The sequence below is a fragment of the Pongo pygmaeus genome, chromosome 19 (assembly GCF_028885625.2).
Source record: "Pongo pygmaeus isolate AG05252 chromosome 19, NHGRI_mPonPyg2-v2.0_pri, whole genome shotgun sequence".
NCBI lineage: Eukaryota > Metazoa > Chordata > Mammalia > Primates > Hominidae > Pongo > Pongo pygmaeus.
In genome coordinates, this window is record NC_072392.2 from 93,880,958 (window position 1) to 93,897,247 (window position 16,290).

A 16,290-nucleotide genomic window follows, 5' to 3' on the forward strand; every position below is an offset into this window, starting at 1 on the left:
GGCAACAGCAGGCAGGGAGGAGAAGCTCTCACCCTCTGGTTTCACTTTCTAGTGTCCACGGACTTGTCTGACAGGTTTAGGTTAAAGACCCAGAGAGTAAGCGTTTTCATACAAAAGAAAAGAAATTCAAAAATTTGTCCATTCTCAGCCCCCTCCAAAGAACAGGATTCAGAATGATGATGATGATGATGATGATGATGATGAAGAAGATGGCTAAAATTTACTGAGGAGTTACATATACTCAGCATTGTCTTCAGCGTTTTGGTGCAGATAAACTCAATTACTCATCACAGTACCTCCATGTTGAAGATACCACTGTTACCCCCATTTTAGAGATGAGGAAACTGGGCCTCAGAGATGTTAGGTAACTTGTCTACGTTCAACCATGCTGACAAGGAGCAGGGCCTGCCTGAGTCCAGCCTATCTGGCTCCAGAGCCTCTGCTTACCACACCCAGGGCTCTGAGACCCAGAACTTGGCCTCCTGGTTGCAGGACAGATAAGGCTCTAATCCATTATCCTCCATCGACCAACCCTACACCCAAAACACCCACACCCCAAACTCTGTCTCAAAATAACCTTCACAGGAGTGGGTGGGACCCAACAGGTAAGAGCTGGGGTGGTGCCCAATGAGGTACCCCTCCCAGAAGGAAAACACAGGGGAGTGGACGGACAGGAAACCCCACATTTTTCATTCCCAGCACCAATGGCTGGAGGGTCCCTGGAAGCCTTCTGTTTGGGAGATGGCCAACAGGGAAGCAGCCCAATTCCTGGGTGACTTTTCCATAAGCCAGTTTTCATCAGCATAAGAATAGCCCTGCTCCAGGGCCGCTGAGGCTGAGGCCCTTTGCTAGAAAATATTCTGCTTCCCCAGCCCAGCTGCAGAGGTGGGAACCACAGACAGCCCTGGGCACAGACAGGCCGAATGGCCGCTCTAGGGCAGGCGGTGAACAACTGCTGAGTCCGCACAGGATTCGGTCCCTGCCCTCACAGGACTCACTCCTCCCCGCTCCTTGGCCAACTGGCACACACCAGGCCCGGCTGTCGGGCCAACTCCTTCACAGGCTTCAAACCCACTGAGATGAACAAACCAGACCTGCTCTCCGACAGCAGCCTGGCCCACTCCTTTAAGAGGCAGCTTCTCATGCCAGTCTTCCCTGGGGAAGATGGGCACGGAAAGGTGGCAGCAGTTGCCCCACGATGGGAAAGAATAAACAGAAAGATGCTGCAGACCTGGGCAGCCTGAAGACGGGCGGGGGCCATGGAAGGGGCGGCCATCAGGCTGGTTTCAGGTTTAGAGGACGTCTGACTTGGCCACCACCTCTCTGTTCCCGCCACTGTGCCATCCTGGACCATGCCACCATCAATGCTTACCTGTGGTCACGACAGCAGCATCCTAAGTGGTCCCCACAATCATCTCGCCAGCCTCTTCATGCCCACCCCCAGCTGTGCCCTCTGCTTCCGCCACAGGGCAGGCTGCTCTCGGCTCCTCAAAAGGGCTGCACTCTACTCTGAAGACCTGCGTGCCGCACTGTCTGTACATCATGCCTGATTAAAAGCTACAATAGGGATGGGCGTGGTGACTCCTGCCTGTAATCCCAGCACTTTGGGAGGCTGAGGCAGGCAGATCATTTGAAGTCAGGAGTTCAAGACCAGCCTGACCAACATGGTGAAACCTGTCTCTCCTAAAAATACAAAAAAATTAGCCGGGTGTGGTGGCGCACGCCTGTAATCCCAGCTACTCAGGAGGCTGAGGCAGGAGAATTGCTTGAACCCAGGAGGCAGAGGTTGCAGTAAGCTGAGATCACGCCACTGCACTCCAGCCTGAGCCACAGAGTGAGATTCCATCTCAAGCAAACAAACAAAAAACAACAACAGACCAGCACAGTATATCACATGCATGTAATCCCAGCACTTTGGAAGGCCAAGGATCCTTGAGCTTGGGAGTTTGAGACCAGCTTGGGCAACGTGGGGAGACCCTGTCCCTACAAATATAAAAAAAAATTAGCCAGGCGTGGTAGCATACACCTGTGGTCCCAGCTACTCCTGTGGAGGTTGAGGCAGAAGGGCTGCCTGGGGCATGACGGTGCCACTGCACTCCAGCCTGAGTGACAGAGCAAGACCCTGTCTCAAAAACAAATAAAATAAAAATAAAAAATGACAATAAAGCCATGGATACAAGAATCTCATTAGAAAAACTTGGCAAAGAGTATATAAAAGTTTCCTCCCAACCGGGCATGGTGGCACATGCCTGTGATCCCAGCTACTCAGGAGGCTGAGGCAGGAGAATAGCTTGAACCCGGGAGACAGAGGTTGCAGTGAGCCGAGATCACACCACTGCACTCCAGCCTGGGCTACAGAGTGAGACTCTGCCTCAAAAAAAAAAAAAAAAATTATCCAATTGGGGCCGGCAGTTAATTGAAAGAGCTGGTCAAAGCAACTTTTGTTAAAGAACACCTAAGTTCTCTACACATCTATTACTTTTTTACATATCTCACATTAAATGGAAACATATAACTATTCCTTGGCTGGCCTTCCTGGCCTTTTCTCTGAGTGTGGGCTTGCCAACCAGAGCTCCTGTATTGTTATTTTCTAGTTTTGGTTTCTTTAAAGCAGAACAAAAACTTAAAGTCATTGGAACTTAAAGGCAAAGGAATCTGGGTGTGAAAACCTCCTGGGTTTTTACAAAATGTCCCTGATGTTTAGTTATCATGTCTGCATCTTTTTCAACAGGAACATTATCTGAGTGATTCCAAAGTCATCCCAAAGTGGTCAGTAGGTATTTCTAGAAAGAATTTCTTTCACCACTCGCTCTGAGGTGCAGCACAAGTGCTTCAGAGCTCAGACTGTGTGCTGCTGGATTCAAACTCCAACTCAGTTACTTAGTAGCTGATGACATTGGCTAAGTTATTTAACCTCTCTGTGCCCGTTCCCCACATGTAAAATTGGGGTTTCAGCTATTATTGTTGCTTCATTGGTTCCCGGGATGTTAAATTCAATTATGTAATTACAAGTACAACTGCCATGAACAGGTTTGGGAACCAACACCTGACTCTTGATAAGCATCTGACTTAACTGACGGAGCTGCACGCAAAGGGTGAGCTAGAGACTTGCCCACTGCTGTGAGCATTCAGCATGCCAAGGGCCTTAGTCAGTAAGTTTCACACAAGGAAACGGAAAACATCAGGTAACCCGGGTCAGCGACGCCCATGATAGTTAAGAACGACTGTCCTAAATCTGCCTCCATCTGTAATCCAACCCTGGCCACACCTGGGGAGAATCACCTGGGGATGTGTAAACAATACGACATCCTGGCAACCCCAGAGACTGATGTAAGTGGTACCAGGTGGGGCCTGGGCATTTCTCAAAGCTCCCAGATCTTTACCAGCTGGGAAAAGCACCCGAGGGCTAGAAGGGAAGCCCTGGGAGGGCAGGGCCCGCCTCTCTGATCTCACAACTGGACACACGGTGCCTGGCATGGTTCCTGGCCACAGCGGGCCCTCACATCCTAGCTTTTAAAGGAGTAAATGGTGGCCACTAGGTTTCAAGCACCAGGGCACAGGCTTGATCCCCTCTTCCCAGCTTCCCTATTGTGCCAGTGGGCAGAAACCAACCACACAATGTTGCTGAGGCCGTGCCCAACAGACAAAGGCACCAATGGGAAGCCTCAGCGGGGAGCAACACTTCCCCCAGAAACAGTTCCAGGAGGCACCAGGCGCCAGCCAGGGCTGCAGTTAATCATTCACCCCACAACACAGGAAGTGAGCCCCACCCCAGTCCCAGCCCCAGCCCCAGGGCTTCCTGAGCTCAGGGCAGGTCCGCAGCCCACACATCATCCAGACAAAGGACAGCCCAGCCCAGCCACAGGTGAGGTGGCCTGATGGCCTGGGGCAAAGGCCCTCGGTCCAGTCTCTTCCCCGTACACCCCAAGTCTGACTTCTCTCAGGAGGGACTCATGAACACGTGCCCTGAGCACCCCCAAAATGACATCACACAATGGCAGAAAGGAGCTGAAGGGGGAACGTGAAAGGCAGAAAAGGAGCCGTGGTTGCCAGGCAACCAGCCCTAGCCCACCTGTTTGTTTGGTGACAGCAACTAAGGTCTGGTCAGGGCCGCTTGGCCACGCTCACGCCTTTTCCTCTCAACAGTTGCTTCTTTGAGTCAGGGTGCAGCTCTGGTCACCTGGCGGCCTCTTCAGCTCAGCCCTCCACAAAGTGTGAGCCTGAAGGACCACCCTGAACTGCCCTTGTAGGACCCAGAACAGCTACCAGCAGAATCAGGTAATGCCTCCCTCCTTCTCCACCTGGGCTGCCCTCACCTGGCTATGGGCTTGCAGTCTGTGATAAGGAGCTCCGCTTCTAGAAGATTCGTAAGTTCTTGGCTGCTCCAAGGAGGCTACCGAGGCCTCAGCTGGAGTTGGCCCCTCCTCGGCTCCTATACACTCTCTCAAATGCCTCCCAAATGTTCGGCAGCTGGGGCAGGAAAAACAGGGAGGCTCTATCGTGATGCTTTTTAGATTCTAGCCAAGTAGGTCTCAGGGATGAGAGAGAGTCCTTGTTCACACTTGCTACTCAGGAAAGAAGGACTGGAGAATCCAGGGGCAGCCCCCAGGAAGAATCCAGGGCCCCACTCCTTGCGCCAGTCCTGGCTCCTGTATCTAGAGCGGGGGAAATGCCATTTGCTGGCTGCAGGCATCCAGCACAAAGACTCTAGCCCTTTCATGTCCCCGGCTGCCGGGCGGGCCGGCTGCTCACAGAGGCTGCTACAGAGGCTGGAGTCAGCGGGCAGAGCATAGCACCTGGGACAGGGCCTGGGAGGGCTGCCTGCACTCAGGTCCTCTGTCCCTCTTTTCCAGATTCTCATGGACCAACTGGTATTCAAAGAGACAATCTGGAATGATGCCTTCTGGCAGAACCCCTGGGACCAGGGGGGCCTGGCAGTGATTATCTTATTCATCACTGCTGTCCTGCTTCTCATCTTATTTGCCATCGTGTTTGGTTTACTCACTTCCACAGAAAACACTCAGTATGAAGCGGGTGAAGAGTGACCTGACTTCCTGGGGACTGAGACGGCAGCAGGGGAGGCGAGCTGACCTGCCCCCATTCTGGTGGTGGGCCCCTCCGTGGTTCCCTCTGGCTCAGGGGCCAAGCCCTGGTGTCTTCCTTTCCCACCAGGAAAAAGTCTAGTAAAATACTGTATCTGGCTTAGGGTTGGTTAGACTAGTAAGATGGGGAGGCTGGTCTGAGACCAATTCTGGCTCCTTGACCCTATTGTTTTTAGGGTTCCCCAACCAGAACCCTAAAAGCACATGGAGAGGACGGCTCCACTGCCTCAGGTGGAAGGAGCGATGGCTAACAAGGTTCTCTAACAGGCTCACAGGCCCAGCCAGCAATTTCACAAATCCTTGACAGAGAAAGATACAACCAAATGAAGTAAAAATTCCTTTTCAAATCTGCTAACTTGTGAGAGCTCATTTTTAATCCAGATAGAGCTACCAGAGCAAGCTTCCCCAACAAAGCCTCACCGGGGCCTGCACGGTCTGGCCTGCCTATCTCCAGCTATCTCGTCCACCCCACCCCGCCCTGCCCCTGGGTTCTCAGCGTGTCTTTCAGTTCTTGAATATGCCGTGTTCTCTCCCACCACAGGGCCTTTGCACATGCTATTCTCATTGACTGGGATGCTCTCCCTCACACCACGCTTTACTCCATGGCCTAGTTAGTCCTTCCTCATCCTTTGTATCTCAGTCTGAACCTGACTCCCTCAGGTAAATCTTCCCTAACCCTTGAGGATTAGGGTAAGGCCCCCTGTTTTATACTCTCGAAATACCATTTACAGGACTTATATGTCTTTTTAGTTGTTGTTGTTGTTGTTGTTTCTTTGTTTTTGAAACGGAGTCTCGCTCTGTTGCCCAGGCTGGAGTGCAGTGGCGCGATTTCGGCTCACTGCAACCTCCGCCTCCCGGGTTCACGCCATTCTCCTGCCTCAGCCTCCCGAGTAGCTGGGACTACAGGCGCCCGCCACCATGCCCAGCTAATTTTTTTGTATTTTTAGTAGAGACGGGTTTCACCATGTTAGCCAGGATGGTCTTGATCTCCTGACCTTGTGATCCGCCCGCCTCGGCCTCCCAAAGTGCTGGGATTACACACATGAGCCATAGCGCCCGGCCTTTTTTTTGAGATGGGGTCTCACTCCCATCACCCAGGCTGGAGTGCAGTGGCACAATCTCGGCTCACTGCAGATTCGACTTCGGAGTTCACATGATCCTCCCATCTCAGCCTCCTGAGGAGCTGGGACTACAGGCATGTGCCACCATGCCTGGCTAATTGTGCTTTTTTTTTTGTATTTTTAGTAGAGACAGGGTCTCGCCATGTTGCCCAGGCTGGTCTTGAACTCCCAGGCTCAAGTGATCCTCCCACTTCAGCCTCCCAAAGTGCTGGTATAACAGGTGTGAGCCACCACGGCCGGCTCTGGGACTTATATGTCTCTCCTGTGACTATCTGCAGTGCTCTCTTCTCCACCGGACCAAGCACCATAAAGCAGGGGACAGGGCTGTTTCTGCCCACTGTGACTATCTGCAGTGCTCTTCCCCACCGGACCAAGCACCATAAAGCAGGGGACAGGGCTGCTTCTGCCCACTAGTGTATCCCCCATGTCCAATGTGCCCGGCACAGAGCTGGCATCAGTCAATATTTGTCAGCTGAATAAATGAATGAATGAGTAAACATACAGATAAACAAGAAGATGCCGGGCTGTTGGGCACCCCCAGCCCCAAGATCCCAGGAAAGAACAGGGCCCAATTCAATCCAGGTCTAAACACAAGGCTGCTCTTCCATCTCAAAATGCCGAGGCCTCAAGCTGGAGGTTGCTTCAAATCTAATAACTGTTCCCTATGACACTAAAAGACACTCATTGTCATGAATAATCAAACACTGCTTTTTCAAGGCTGTAGCCCAGAGAAAGTAGCTACAGACAGAGAAGAGAGGAAAACCGCTGGCTGCCACAGCCCTGCCTCATTAGTTAACTGACCTGAGTATCTTTTCTGCTGGTCCCACTCCCATGTGCCTCAGACCCCACAACAAACAGACAGGAAACCTACAGCTTCCTTCGCAGAAATGTACTCACTTCTGCTGAGCCCACCCCACTAGCTCTGTCCCTCACTGCCAGGTGCCCGCCCCAAGGGATCGCTGGTGGGAGGCTGCTTCAACCTTAGCCTCCAATGAGAACTATTCTTAGGGAGCAAATATCTGGTGGAGAAGGGGCTTTTTCTTTGTGCTACATGCCAGTTATGCCATAAAGAAACATTCACTTATTCAAAGAACAGTAGCCAATACAGACATACCAGCAGTGTTTATTCCAGCCTGCTGCCTGGATTTCAGAATCATCACATGTAGCAAAGGAGACAGGTACAAGGCTGCTCAAGAGGCAGCGCGACACTGTCACCTGGACTCCTTGGGTCCACAGATGCCTGGACCCCAGCCCCTGGCAACCAGGCCACTGATGCACTAAGAAGTCCCAGCTCCCCGGAAGGTGACAGGAGAAATGAAGGCAGAGGCCCTTGGGAGGACCTGTTCCCTTGCCTGGCAGGCTGAGCAGACCCTGGGGACAGGCAGAGTTAACCCTCCAGAGAGCATTCCAGAGCCTCAGACAGCCCCAGAGCTTTTTTCAGCAAAGAGGACTCACAATGAACAGGAACACTTGGCCCTTTCATTACACAACAGAAATGAGAGCTCTGCTCAAGAAGCCTAAGAAGGCCAAATTTAGCAACTCTCATATTAATTGTGCTTGAAAAGGGCTCTGGTCGCAACGGCTGCAGGCAAGGGTGGTCCTGGCACTGCAGCCGACCACTTCTGCTGGGCGTGGTCTTGCCACAGAGGCCAAATTAGAGACGGCAGTTTGGAGAAGAAAATAGCTTCAGTCCAGAAGCCACCGACTCACTAGTGAACAGGAGGAGGTGGAAATAAAAACACACAGCCCAAAGAAGAGCTTCTCTGATTTCCTTGCTTTTTTTCTTGCAAAAACCAAGATGGCCCAGGTGCATGAAAATGAGCACGCCACTGAAAATCAGGAGACGGGTGTTTAGTGGCCTCAGTCTACCATGAGCTTCGTGACTGTGACCTCACCTCGATTTATTCACCTCTAAGCCTGAAGCAATCACGTCAGCATCATCCCCCGACAGGATCACTCCATGAGATGAGATGAATCCAAGAGCTTTTTAGACCAAAATGTAAAAACTCCTCCTGGGTGTCTCCCACGCAGGCACTCACAGCTCCACATGCCTGGACACAACCTGACTACACCAAGCAGCCCTCAGACTCTTTCCGTGGCCCCTGCCCCATCGCCTGCAGATACAGGTAAAACAGATGCGTGGGTTTGAAGTACATGACTCCCTGAGGTAAGCGGGGCCAGAGGCTTCTGTGTGGGTCCTGGATAAGGATAAGGACTACTCAAGTGATGCCAGAAGTCCCAGCTCGGTGGCACATGATGACCACAAAGCCGACGGCTCAGAGCTGGTCACATCCCTTGGAACTGAGTGGCTTGTGGGGCCAGCCATCCCAGAAGAGGGTGGAGTGGAGGGAAGGATACCACTCAGAATACTGAGCAAATCCCCACACTGCCAGAGATCCTGGGGCCTCCGATAGAGAAGAGCAAGGTCCTGACTTCCATGCTGCCCAACACAACGGCCTTTGCAGGCAGGTGTCCCTTGGTAGCCTACGGGCTGTCTTATGTCACCTGCTTAACTAGGGCGTGCCAGGGAAGTAAATGATCTCACTGACACTTTGCTCCACATACAAAATAAGTCACTTACCCCAGTTCTTCACAGAAGGTCACCAGGGCATCGAAGGCCATGACAGTGGCTTTATCAGATGCTTTGTTCCCTCTCTTTTCCTGGGGACAGAAAATGACCACTTAGCAAGTCTTATAGAATTGGACTACCTTAGAGCCACAAAAAGTAATGAGGAGGCCGAGTGCGGTGGCTCACGGCTGTAATCCCAGCACTTTGGGAGGCTGAGGCAGGAGGATCATTTGAGGTCAGGAGCTCGAGACCAGCCTGACCAACATGGTGAAACCCTGTCTCTACTAAAAATACAAAAAAATTAGCCAAGTGTGGCAGCGCATGCTTGTAGTCCCAGCTACTTGGGAGGCTGAGGCAAGAGAATCGTTTGAACCCAGGAAGTGGAGGTTTCAGTGAGCTGAGATCACGCCACTGCACTCCGTCTCAAAAACAAAAAAAAGTAACAAGGGAGAAAAATATTAAATGACAGTAATAAAGCCATTTACAAAAGTGTCCCCAAACCTGACTATATATCATAACCCCCAGACTACTGAACTGAATTTTCTGGGATGAGCTTTTGAGGGTTTCCGAAAAGCTTCTCAGGAGGTTCTCATGCAAAGGGCCCACAGACTGGCGTTTAGGAAGCACTATATAATATCACCTATCTTAATAATAGTAAATACACGCACAAATGTTCTGAACTTAACATATATGAACACATATACTTCTGTGTATATTGGAGGGAGATATATTAAAATGTTGTGACTCTTCTTGATAAGCTTAAAACATGAATTTAAAATACAATTTAAAACCTGTAATCCCAGCACTTTGGGAGACTGAGGTGGGTGGATCACCTGGGGTCAAGAGTTCGAGACCGGCCTTGCCAACATGGTGAAACTCCATCTCTACTAAAAATACAAAAATTAGCGAGGCATGGTGGCGCACGTCTGTGATCTCAGGTACTCAGGAGGCTGAGGCAGGAGAATCACTTGAACCCGGGAGGCAGAGGCTGCAGTGAGCTGAGATCGTGGCACTGCACTCCAGCCTGGGCAACAGAGCGAGACTCCATCTCAAATAAAATAAAAAAATAAAATAAAATAATGCTTGACCTGCCGACTCAGAAACCCACGTGGGGTGGGGGTGGGCAGCTGCCAGCTACACCAGGAGAGCAAGATTCCCAAGTCCTTCTGTTGGCATCCAAGGGGCCAGTGGGCACCCCTTGGATCACACAACCAGAAAACAGGAGGACGCCATAGGTTTCCTGAGTCTCTACTTACCAGGGAGGCTGGGTGCAGCCCTGCCAGCTAATGCCTGAGCACAGCATCCCAGATGGGGCAGAGCAGGGTACGGCTGGGCAGGGGAGGTGGGCTCTGGAAGGTGCTAATGGTAGCAGACAGGGTGTTGCCTCCTGCCTGCAGGTAGGGAGCACCCTGAATGAGTGGGCTGAGCTGGGCTGGTCACCAGGCCTGGACCCACAGCTCCTTTGGCTATGGACTAATATCAGAGGAGTGGCTTATGGGGAGTGGATAGCAGGAAGAGCTGAGGCCTGGCTCCTGGGCGCAGGGTAAAGCTGGGGGAAGGAGATGGTACTGTGAAGGCAGATAAAGGGGCAAGAGCCTCAGGTTTCTGTCCCCCACCCCATTTCCCTGGGGCTTTCCAAGCCAAAGCCTGCAACTAACTTAAAAGGAAGAAAAAGCACTTAAGTTACCAACAACTACCAAACTCCCCCAAAGCCCCTCTCACAAAATCCAAACTGTTTTCTCATCTCCACTCCTGCCTCCCCCAACACAATATAGTTTCCTGTTTTCTTTTTAAAATGTTGCCTGCCACCTCTCCACCTGGGAAACCCAAGGCATGACTGCTGGTGGCTGGTGACAGGCACACAGCAGGCAGAGTCCCATCTTTGGCGGTGGGGCGGAGGGAGGTGGGGGCACCGGTCCCTGCCACATCCTCAATCCGCAGACACTCATCAGCCAGCCTTCCCTTTGGCTCCCACTAGAGGGGAGTAGGGCAACAGCAGGTGGTCCCCCCAGCTGAGCAACAGCTCCTGGCCTTCCCACCAGGAAGACCTCTGCACCCTTATCCAACTGAAAGGACAGTCTCACCTTGGGCCAGGAACCACTATTAGGTAAGGAATGGGCACCATACCTTGGTCAGGGCAGTGGAACGCTAAAGATGGCAGCCAACTTCCTTCCTTGCCCATTCCTGGAGGTAATTCCTCTCTTAGTGACTGAAGCTCTGGTGCAGCTCTGCTCAGAGACCATTCCTGGCTTCACTCTGTTATAAGACTGTCTATGGACTTGTGGCTGAATCAACTAGCAGAACACTGAGCATTTGTGAGTGATGTGATTATTCATCAGCGGCCTTTTTTGTGTACATGTCTATTTGCCAACATATCCTTTTAAAATACTGTGAATTATTTAATACAGAAAAGGAAAAAAAGAGCCCGGGCATGGTGGCTCATGGCTGTAATCCCAGAACTTTGGGAGGCTGAGGTAGGTGGATCACTTGAGGTCAGGAGTTCGAGACCAGCCTGGCCAACGTGGTGAAACCTGTCTCTACTAAAAATACAAAAATTAGCCAGGCGTGGTGACGGGCGCCTGTAATCCCAGCTACTTGGGGGGCTGAGGCATGAGAATTGCTTGAACCTGGGAGGTGGAGAATGCAGTGAGCCCAGACTGCGCCACTGCACTCCAGCCTGGATGACAAAGACTGTCTGAAAAACAAAACAAAACAAAAACCCAAAAAAACAAAAACCAGACACTGATATCTGAGACATCATCTATTGAGTCTGAGTTTCTGCTTTGGGCAGGTAACTCATCCCCACCAATACACACAAATACACACAGATTCTGTACCCCCAACTTCCCAATATGTTTACAACACAATTTCTGATTAAATCCATATTTTCCTTATTATGACTATGTCAACAGAGTTCACAGCTAAACCGAGTGATTGCATTTTTATATTTCCCGTGATCACATTTCCTTTCTTGTGTAACTGTGTTTCCCCTGAAATTAATAGCTTTGTTTTTCTCCATTTACTTAGATTTCAGTATGTTATTAATTCACCCCTAACTGTCCTAACATAATGAACAATTCATTTCGATAGGAGCCAGAGATGCCAGCTTCCACTTTAATGTTTGGAACCTTCCTTCCTGGAGTCTTCTGCCCCCTAGTGCAATCTGGACCGGTTTTCCCTAGGCCTGGAACACAGCTGTCTTTCCGGACTACCCTCCAATATTGTCCTGTGCCAAGACTGACTTACTCCTGGGTAAGTCTCCATCTTTGCTTTCTAGGTTTACTGCTTCTCTACAATGGAGAACATCCTTTAATAGCTTCTGAGACATGACATACTAGGGGAAAGTTTTTGAAACCTTTGTATCTGAAGATATCTGTTTTTTCCTTCAAGTTTCCACATACAGCATTGAATTTTTATTTGTTTATTTTTTTGGAGACAGAGTCTTGCTCTGTCACCCAGTCTGGAGTGCAGTGGCATGATCATAACTCACTGCAGCCTTGAATTCCTAGGCTCAAGCAATCCTCCCGGCTCAGCATCCTGAGTAGCTAGAACTACAGGCGCACATCACCATGCTCAGCTAATTTTTTTAATTATTATTAGTTTTTGAAACAGGGTCTCACTCTGTTACCCAGGTTGGAGTGCAATGGTACGATTTCAGCTCACTGCAGCCTTGACCTCCTGGACTCAAGTGATCCTCCCACCTCAGCCTCTTGCGTAGCTGGAACTACAGGTGCATACCACCACACCCAGCTAATTTTTAAATATTTTGTAGAGATAAAGTCTTGTTACATTGCCCAAGCTACTCAAACTCCTGGCCTCAAGAGATCCTCCCATGTCATTCTCCCAAAGTGTTGGGATTACAAGCATGAGCCACCTCACCCAGCCTAACATTTTTAAACATGTCATTTGATAAATTTTTCTGGGAACTTTCTTTTCATATTATTTGCTTTTCATATCCTTTGTTCAAGCGATTTTCCTACCTCAGCCTCCCGAGTAACTGGGATTACAGGAGCCCGCCACCATGCCCGGCTAATTTTTGTATTTTTAGTAGAGACGGGGTTTCACCATGTTGGCCGGCTGGTCTCGAACTACTGGCCTCAAGTTATCCACAGTGCTGGGATTACAAGCGTGAGCCCCTGCGCCCGCCCTTTTTTTTTTTTTTTTGAGACAGAGTCTTGCTCTATCACCCAGGCTGGAGTGCAGCGGTGCAATCTGGGCTCACTGCAAGCTCCGCCTTCCGGGTTCATGCCATTCTCCTGCCTCAGCCTCCCGAGTAGCTGGGACTACACGTGCCTGCCATGACGCCCAGCTAATATTTTTGTATTTTTAGCAGAGATGGGGTTTCACCGTGTTAGCCAGGATGGTCTCGATCTCCTGACCTCGTGATCCGCCCACCTTGGCCTCCCAAAGTGCTGGGATTATAGGCGTGAGCCACCGCGCCTGGCCTTTTTAAATTTTATTTTATTTTTATTTTGAGACAGGGTCTCACTTTGTCGCCCAGGCTGGAGTGTGGTGGCGCGATCTCAGCTTACTGCAACCTCAACCTCCTAGGTTCAAGTGATTCTCCCACCTCAGCCTCCCCAGTAGCTGGAACTACAGGTGTGCGCCACCATGCTTGGCTAATTTTTGTATTTTTTTGGTAGAGACGGGCTTCACTATGTTGGGCCGGAGGGTCTTGAACTACTAACATCAGGTGATCTGCCTGCCTTGGCCTCCCAAAGCGCTGGGATTACAGGCAAGAGCCACTGCTCCTGGCCCCAGAGCTTGTTTTCTCTTGATGAGATATTAGTTTTCTTCATCTAAATCAGTGGTTGTCAACCCTGGCCATATATTCAAAGCAACTAGGGAGCTTTTTTTGGTTTATTTTGAGACCGAGTTTCACTCTTGTTGCCCAGGCTGGAATGCAATGGAGCGATCTCGGCTCACCACAACCTCCACCTCGTGGGTTCAAGTCATTCTCCTGCTTCAGCCTCTCCCGAGTAGCTGGGATTACAGGCATGCGCCACCACACCTGGCTAATTTTGCATTTTTTTAGTAGAGACATGTTGGTCAGGCTGGTCTCAAACTCCCGACCTCAGGTGATCTGCCCGCCTCAGCCTCCCAAAGTGCTGGATTACAGGCGTGAGCCATCGCACCCAGCCTACTGGGGAGCTTTTTGAAAAAAACTCTTGTTAACAGCTTGTAATACTTATTCCTAGGTATTTTGTAAGTTTTATTGTTGCAAATTAAGTTTTTTTTTTGTTTCTATTTCTAGGTATTTATGGAAATGTGGAGAAAAGCTACTGATTTTTTTTTTCCTTGGCTCTCATCTGACTAGAGAAAAGCTACTGATCTTTAAACTATTTCTCTTATATTCAGCCAGTTTGCCAGGTTTTCTTACGAATTTGAGTAGATTTCTAGTAGGGTTTTTGTGTTTCTAGGCACAATGTGTTGTCATTTCTACTTGCTGTTGTCTTCTCTCCTACTTTCATTATCCTTGCGAATTTATGTATATTTATCCTTTTATTGTCTTTTTTTTTTTTTTTTTTTTTTTTTTGAGACAGGGTCTCGCTCTGTCCCCCAGGCTGGAGTGCAGAGGTGTAATCTTGGCTCACTGCAAGCTCCACCTCCCGGGTTCACGCCATTCTCCTGCCCCAACCTCCCGAGTAGCTGGGACTACAGGTGCCCACCACCACGCCCGGCTAATTTTTTGTATTTTTAGTAGAGACGGGGTTTCACCGTGTTAGCCAGGAGGGTCTCGATCTCCTGACCTCGTGATCCACCCGCCTCGGCCTCCCAAAGTGCTGGGATTACAGGCGTAAGCCATCGCGCCCAGCCCCTTTATTGTCATTTTGGCAGAGATTAGAAATAAGTACTTGTAGGCTGGACATGGTGGCTCACGCCTGTAATCCCAGCACTCTGGGAGCCCGAGGTGGGAGACTCACTTGAGCTCAGGAGTTTGAGACCAGCCTGGGTAACATAACAAGACCTCGTCTCTACAAAACAAACAAACAAAAAACAAGGGAAGATTAAGCCAGGTGCAGTGGCACATGCCTCTGGTCCAAGCGACTTGAGAGGCAGAGGCAGGAGGATCACTTGAGCCCAGGAGTTCGAGGGTATACTGTGCTATGATTACGCCTGTGAATCGCCACTGCACTTGAGCCTGAGCAACGTAGTGAGACCCCATCTCTTTAACAAAAGAAATAAGGCAGTACTGATCTTGACCACATAAAATAACATGTACACAAAAGACAATATTAAGGCCAGGTGCAGTAGCTCACACCTGTAATCTCAGTAGTTTGGGAGTTTGAGGCAGGAGGATTACTTGAGCTCAGGAGTTATGAGACCAGTCTGGGCACCATAGTGAAACCCCATCTCTGCCAAAAACTGAAAAAACAATTAGCCGGGCGTGGTGGTGCACACCTGTGGTCCCAGCTACTCAAGGTGGGAAGATTATTTATGGCCAGGAGTTAGAGGCTGCTGTGAACCATGACTATGCTACTGCACTTTAGCCTGGGCGACAGTGAGAGACCTTGTCTCTTAAAAAAAAAAAAAAAAAAGGGTGGGTGCAGTGGCTCATGCTTGTAACCCCAACACTTTCGGAGGCTGAGGCAGGCGGATCACGAGGTCATGAGATCGAGACCATCCTGGCCAACATGGTGAAACCCTGTCTCTACTAAAAACACAAGAATTAGCTGGGCATGGTGGCGCGCGACTGTAATCCCAGTTACTCAGGAGGCTGAGGCAGGAGAATCGCTTGAACCCGGGAGGCAGAGGTTGCAGTGAGCCGAGATCATGCCATTGTACTCCAGCCTGAGCGACGGAGTGAGACTTTGTCTCAAAAAAAGAAAAAAAAAAAAGCCAGTATTAAGATACTTTAAATATTTAAATATTTAGAAAGAAAAAGTCTAACCTAGCTTGTTGTAAGCTGCCTACCTAACCAAGACGCCATTTCCCTTTGCTATACTTACAGGTTGGGAGCAGCCTCCTCTAGCTTACATCAAGCATCATCAGAGTTCAGAAATCAGCTTCACAAAACTGGAGAGTGGTGGGTCAGACTGAAAGACCTTCTACTGCCCAGGTCTTACCTGGAGTTTTGCTACTTCCTTCCTGATCAGGAAGCTGACTTGGTCCCGGTCATTCCTGGAGTAATAGAGACGGCACCAGGAAGGCTTCCCATCCCTGCCAGCCCGGCCAGACTCCTGGTAGTACCCAGCCATAGACTTGGCAATATTCCAATGGGCGACAAACCTGTAGGATCCAAAGAGACAAGCAGCATGAGATGGTGGAGAAGCTGAGTGTCCTTTGGAGGAGTAATCATGACTAGGAGAGCAGGGAGGCCAGCAGATAGGGAGGCAGAGGGATAGTCCCAGAGTTAGAATATAAGACACCTGCAGCCCATCAGCACGTCTCCCTTCTAGAAGCAGCCCAGCTTAGAGGCCACAGCAGGAGTTAAGGGGGAGCAAATCCAGCGCATATGGGGGACCAAAAAACTCAGTCAGGGCCCAGTGGAAAAAAT

The 16,290-nt window shown here is 50.1% G+C and overlaps 2 protein-coding genes across 7 annotated transcripts in view; one reads left to right on the plus strand and one right to left on the minus strand.

Moving 5' to 3' along the window:
* Positions 1-16,290, minus strand: part of RECQL5 (RecQ like helicase 5) — a 40,433-nt gene that overhangs the window by 15,668 nt on the left and 8,475 nt on the right. For 4 of the 5 annotated variants that reach the window (XM_054455835.2, XM_054455832.2, XM_054455834.2 and 1 more), the window contains 2 exons: positions 15,860-16,022; positions 8,805-8,884 (listed from right to left, as the gene is read on the minus strand). In XM_054455835.2, the coding sequence (XP_054311810.1) occupies positions 8,805-8,884; positions 15,860-16,022 (243 nt within the window). Of the gene's footprint in view, positions 1-6,351; positions 8,338-8,804; positions 8,885-15,859; positions 16,023-16,290 lie in introns of those variants that run through there. The other variant, XM_054455837.2, reaches the window with a different exon arrangement.
* SMIM6 (small integral membrane protein 6) lies at positions 1,964-15,976 on the plus strand. Of its 2 annotated transcripts, none has more exons than XR_008494864.2 (3): positions 1,964-4,278; positions 11,883-12,044; positions 15,745-15,976. XR_008494864.2 is itself a non-coding variant. In XM_054455852.1 (3 exons), exon 3 carries the CDS (start codon positions 4,860-4,862, stop codon positions 5,043-5,045), a length of 186 nt encoding a protein of 61 aa, XP_054311827.1. In that variant the 5' UTR covers positions 3,817-3,865; positions 4,147-4,278; positions 4,854-4,859; the 3' UTR covers positions 5,046-5,447. The 2 variants fall into 2 exon arrangements, 1 of the variants encoding a protein (XP_054311827.1); XM_054455852.1 differs by lacking the exons at positions 11,883-12,044; positions 15,745-15,976 and adding an exon at positions 4,854-5,447 and having other exon boundaries at positions 3,817-3,865; positions 4,147-4,278.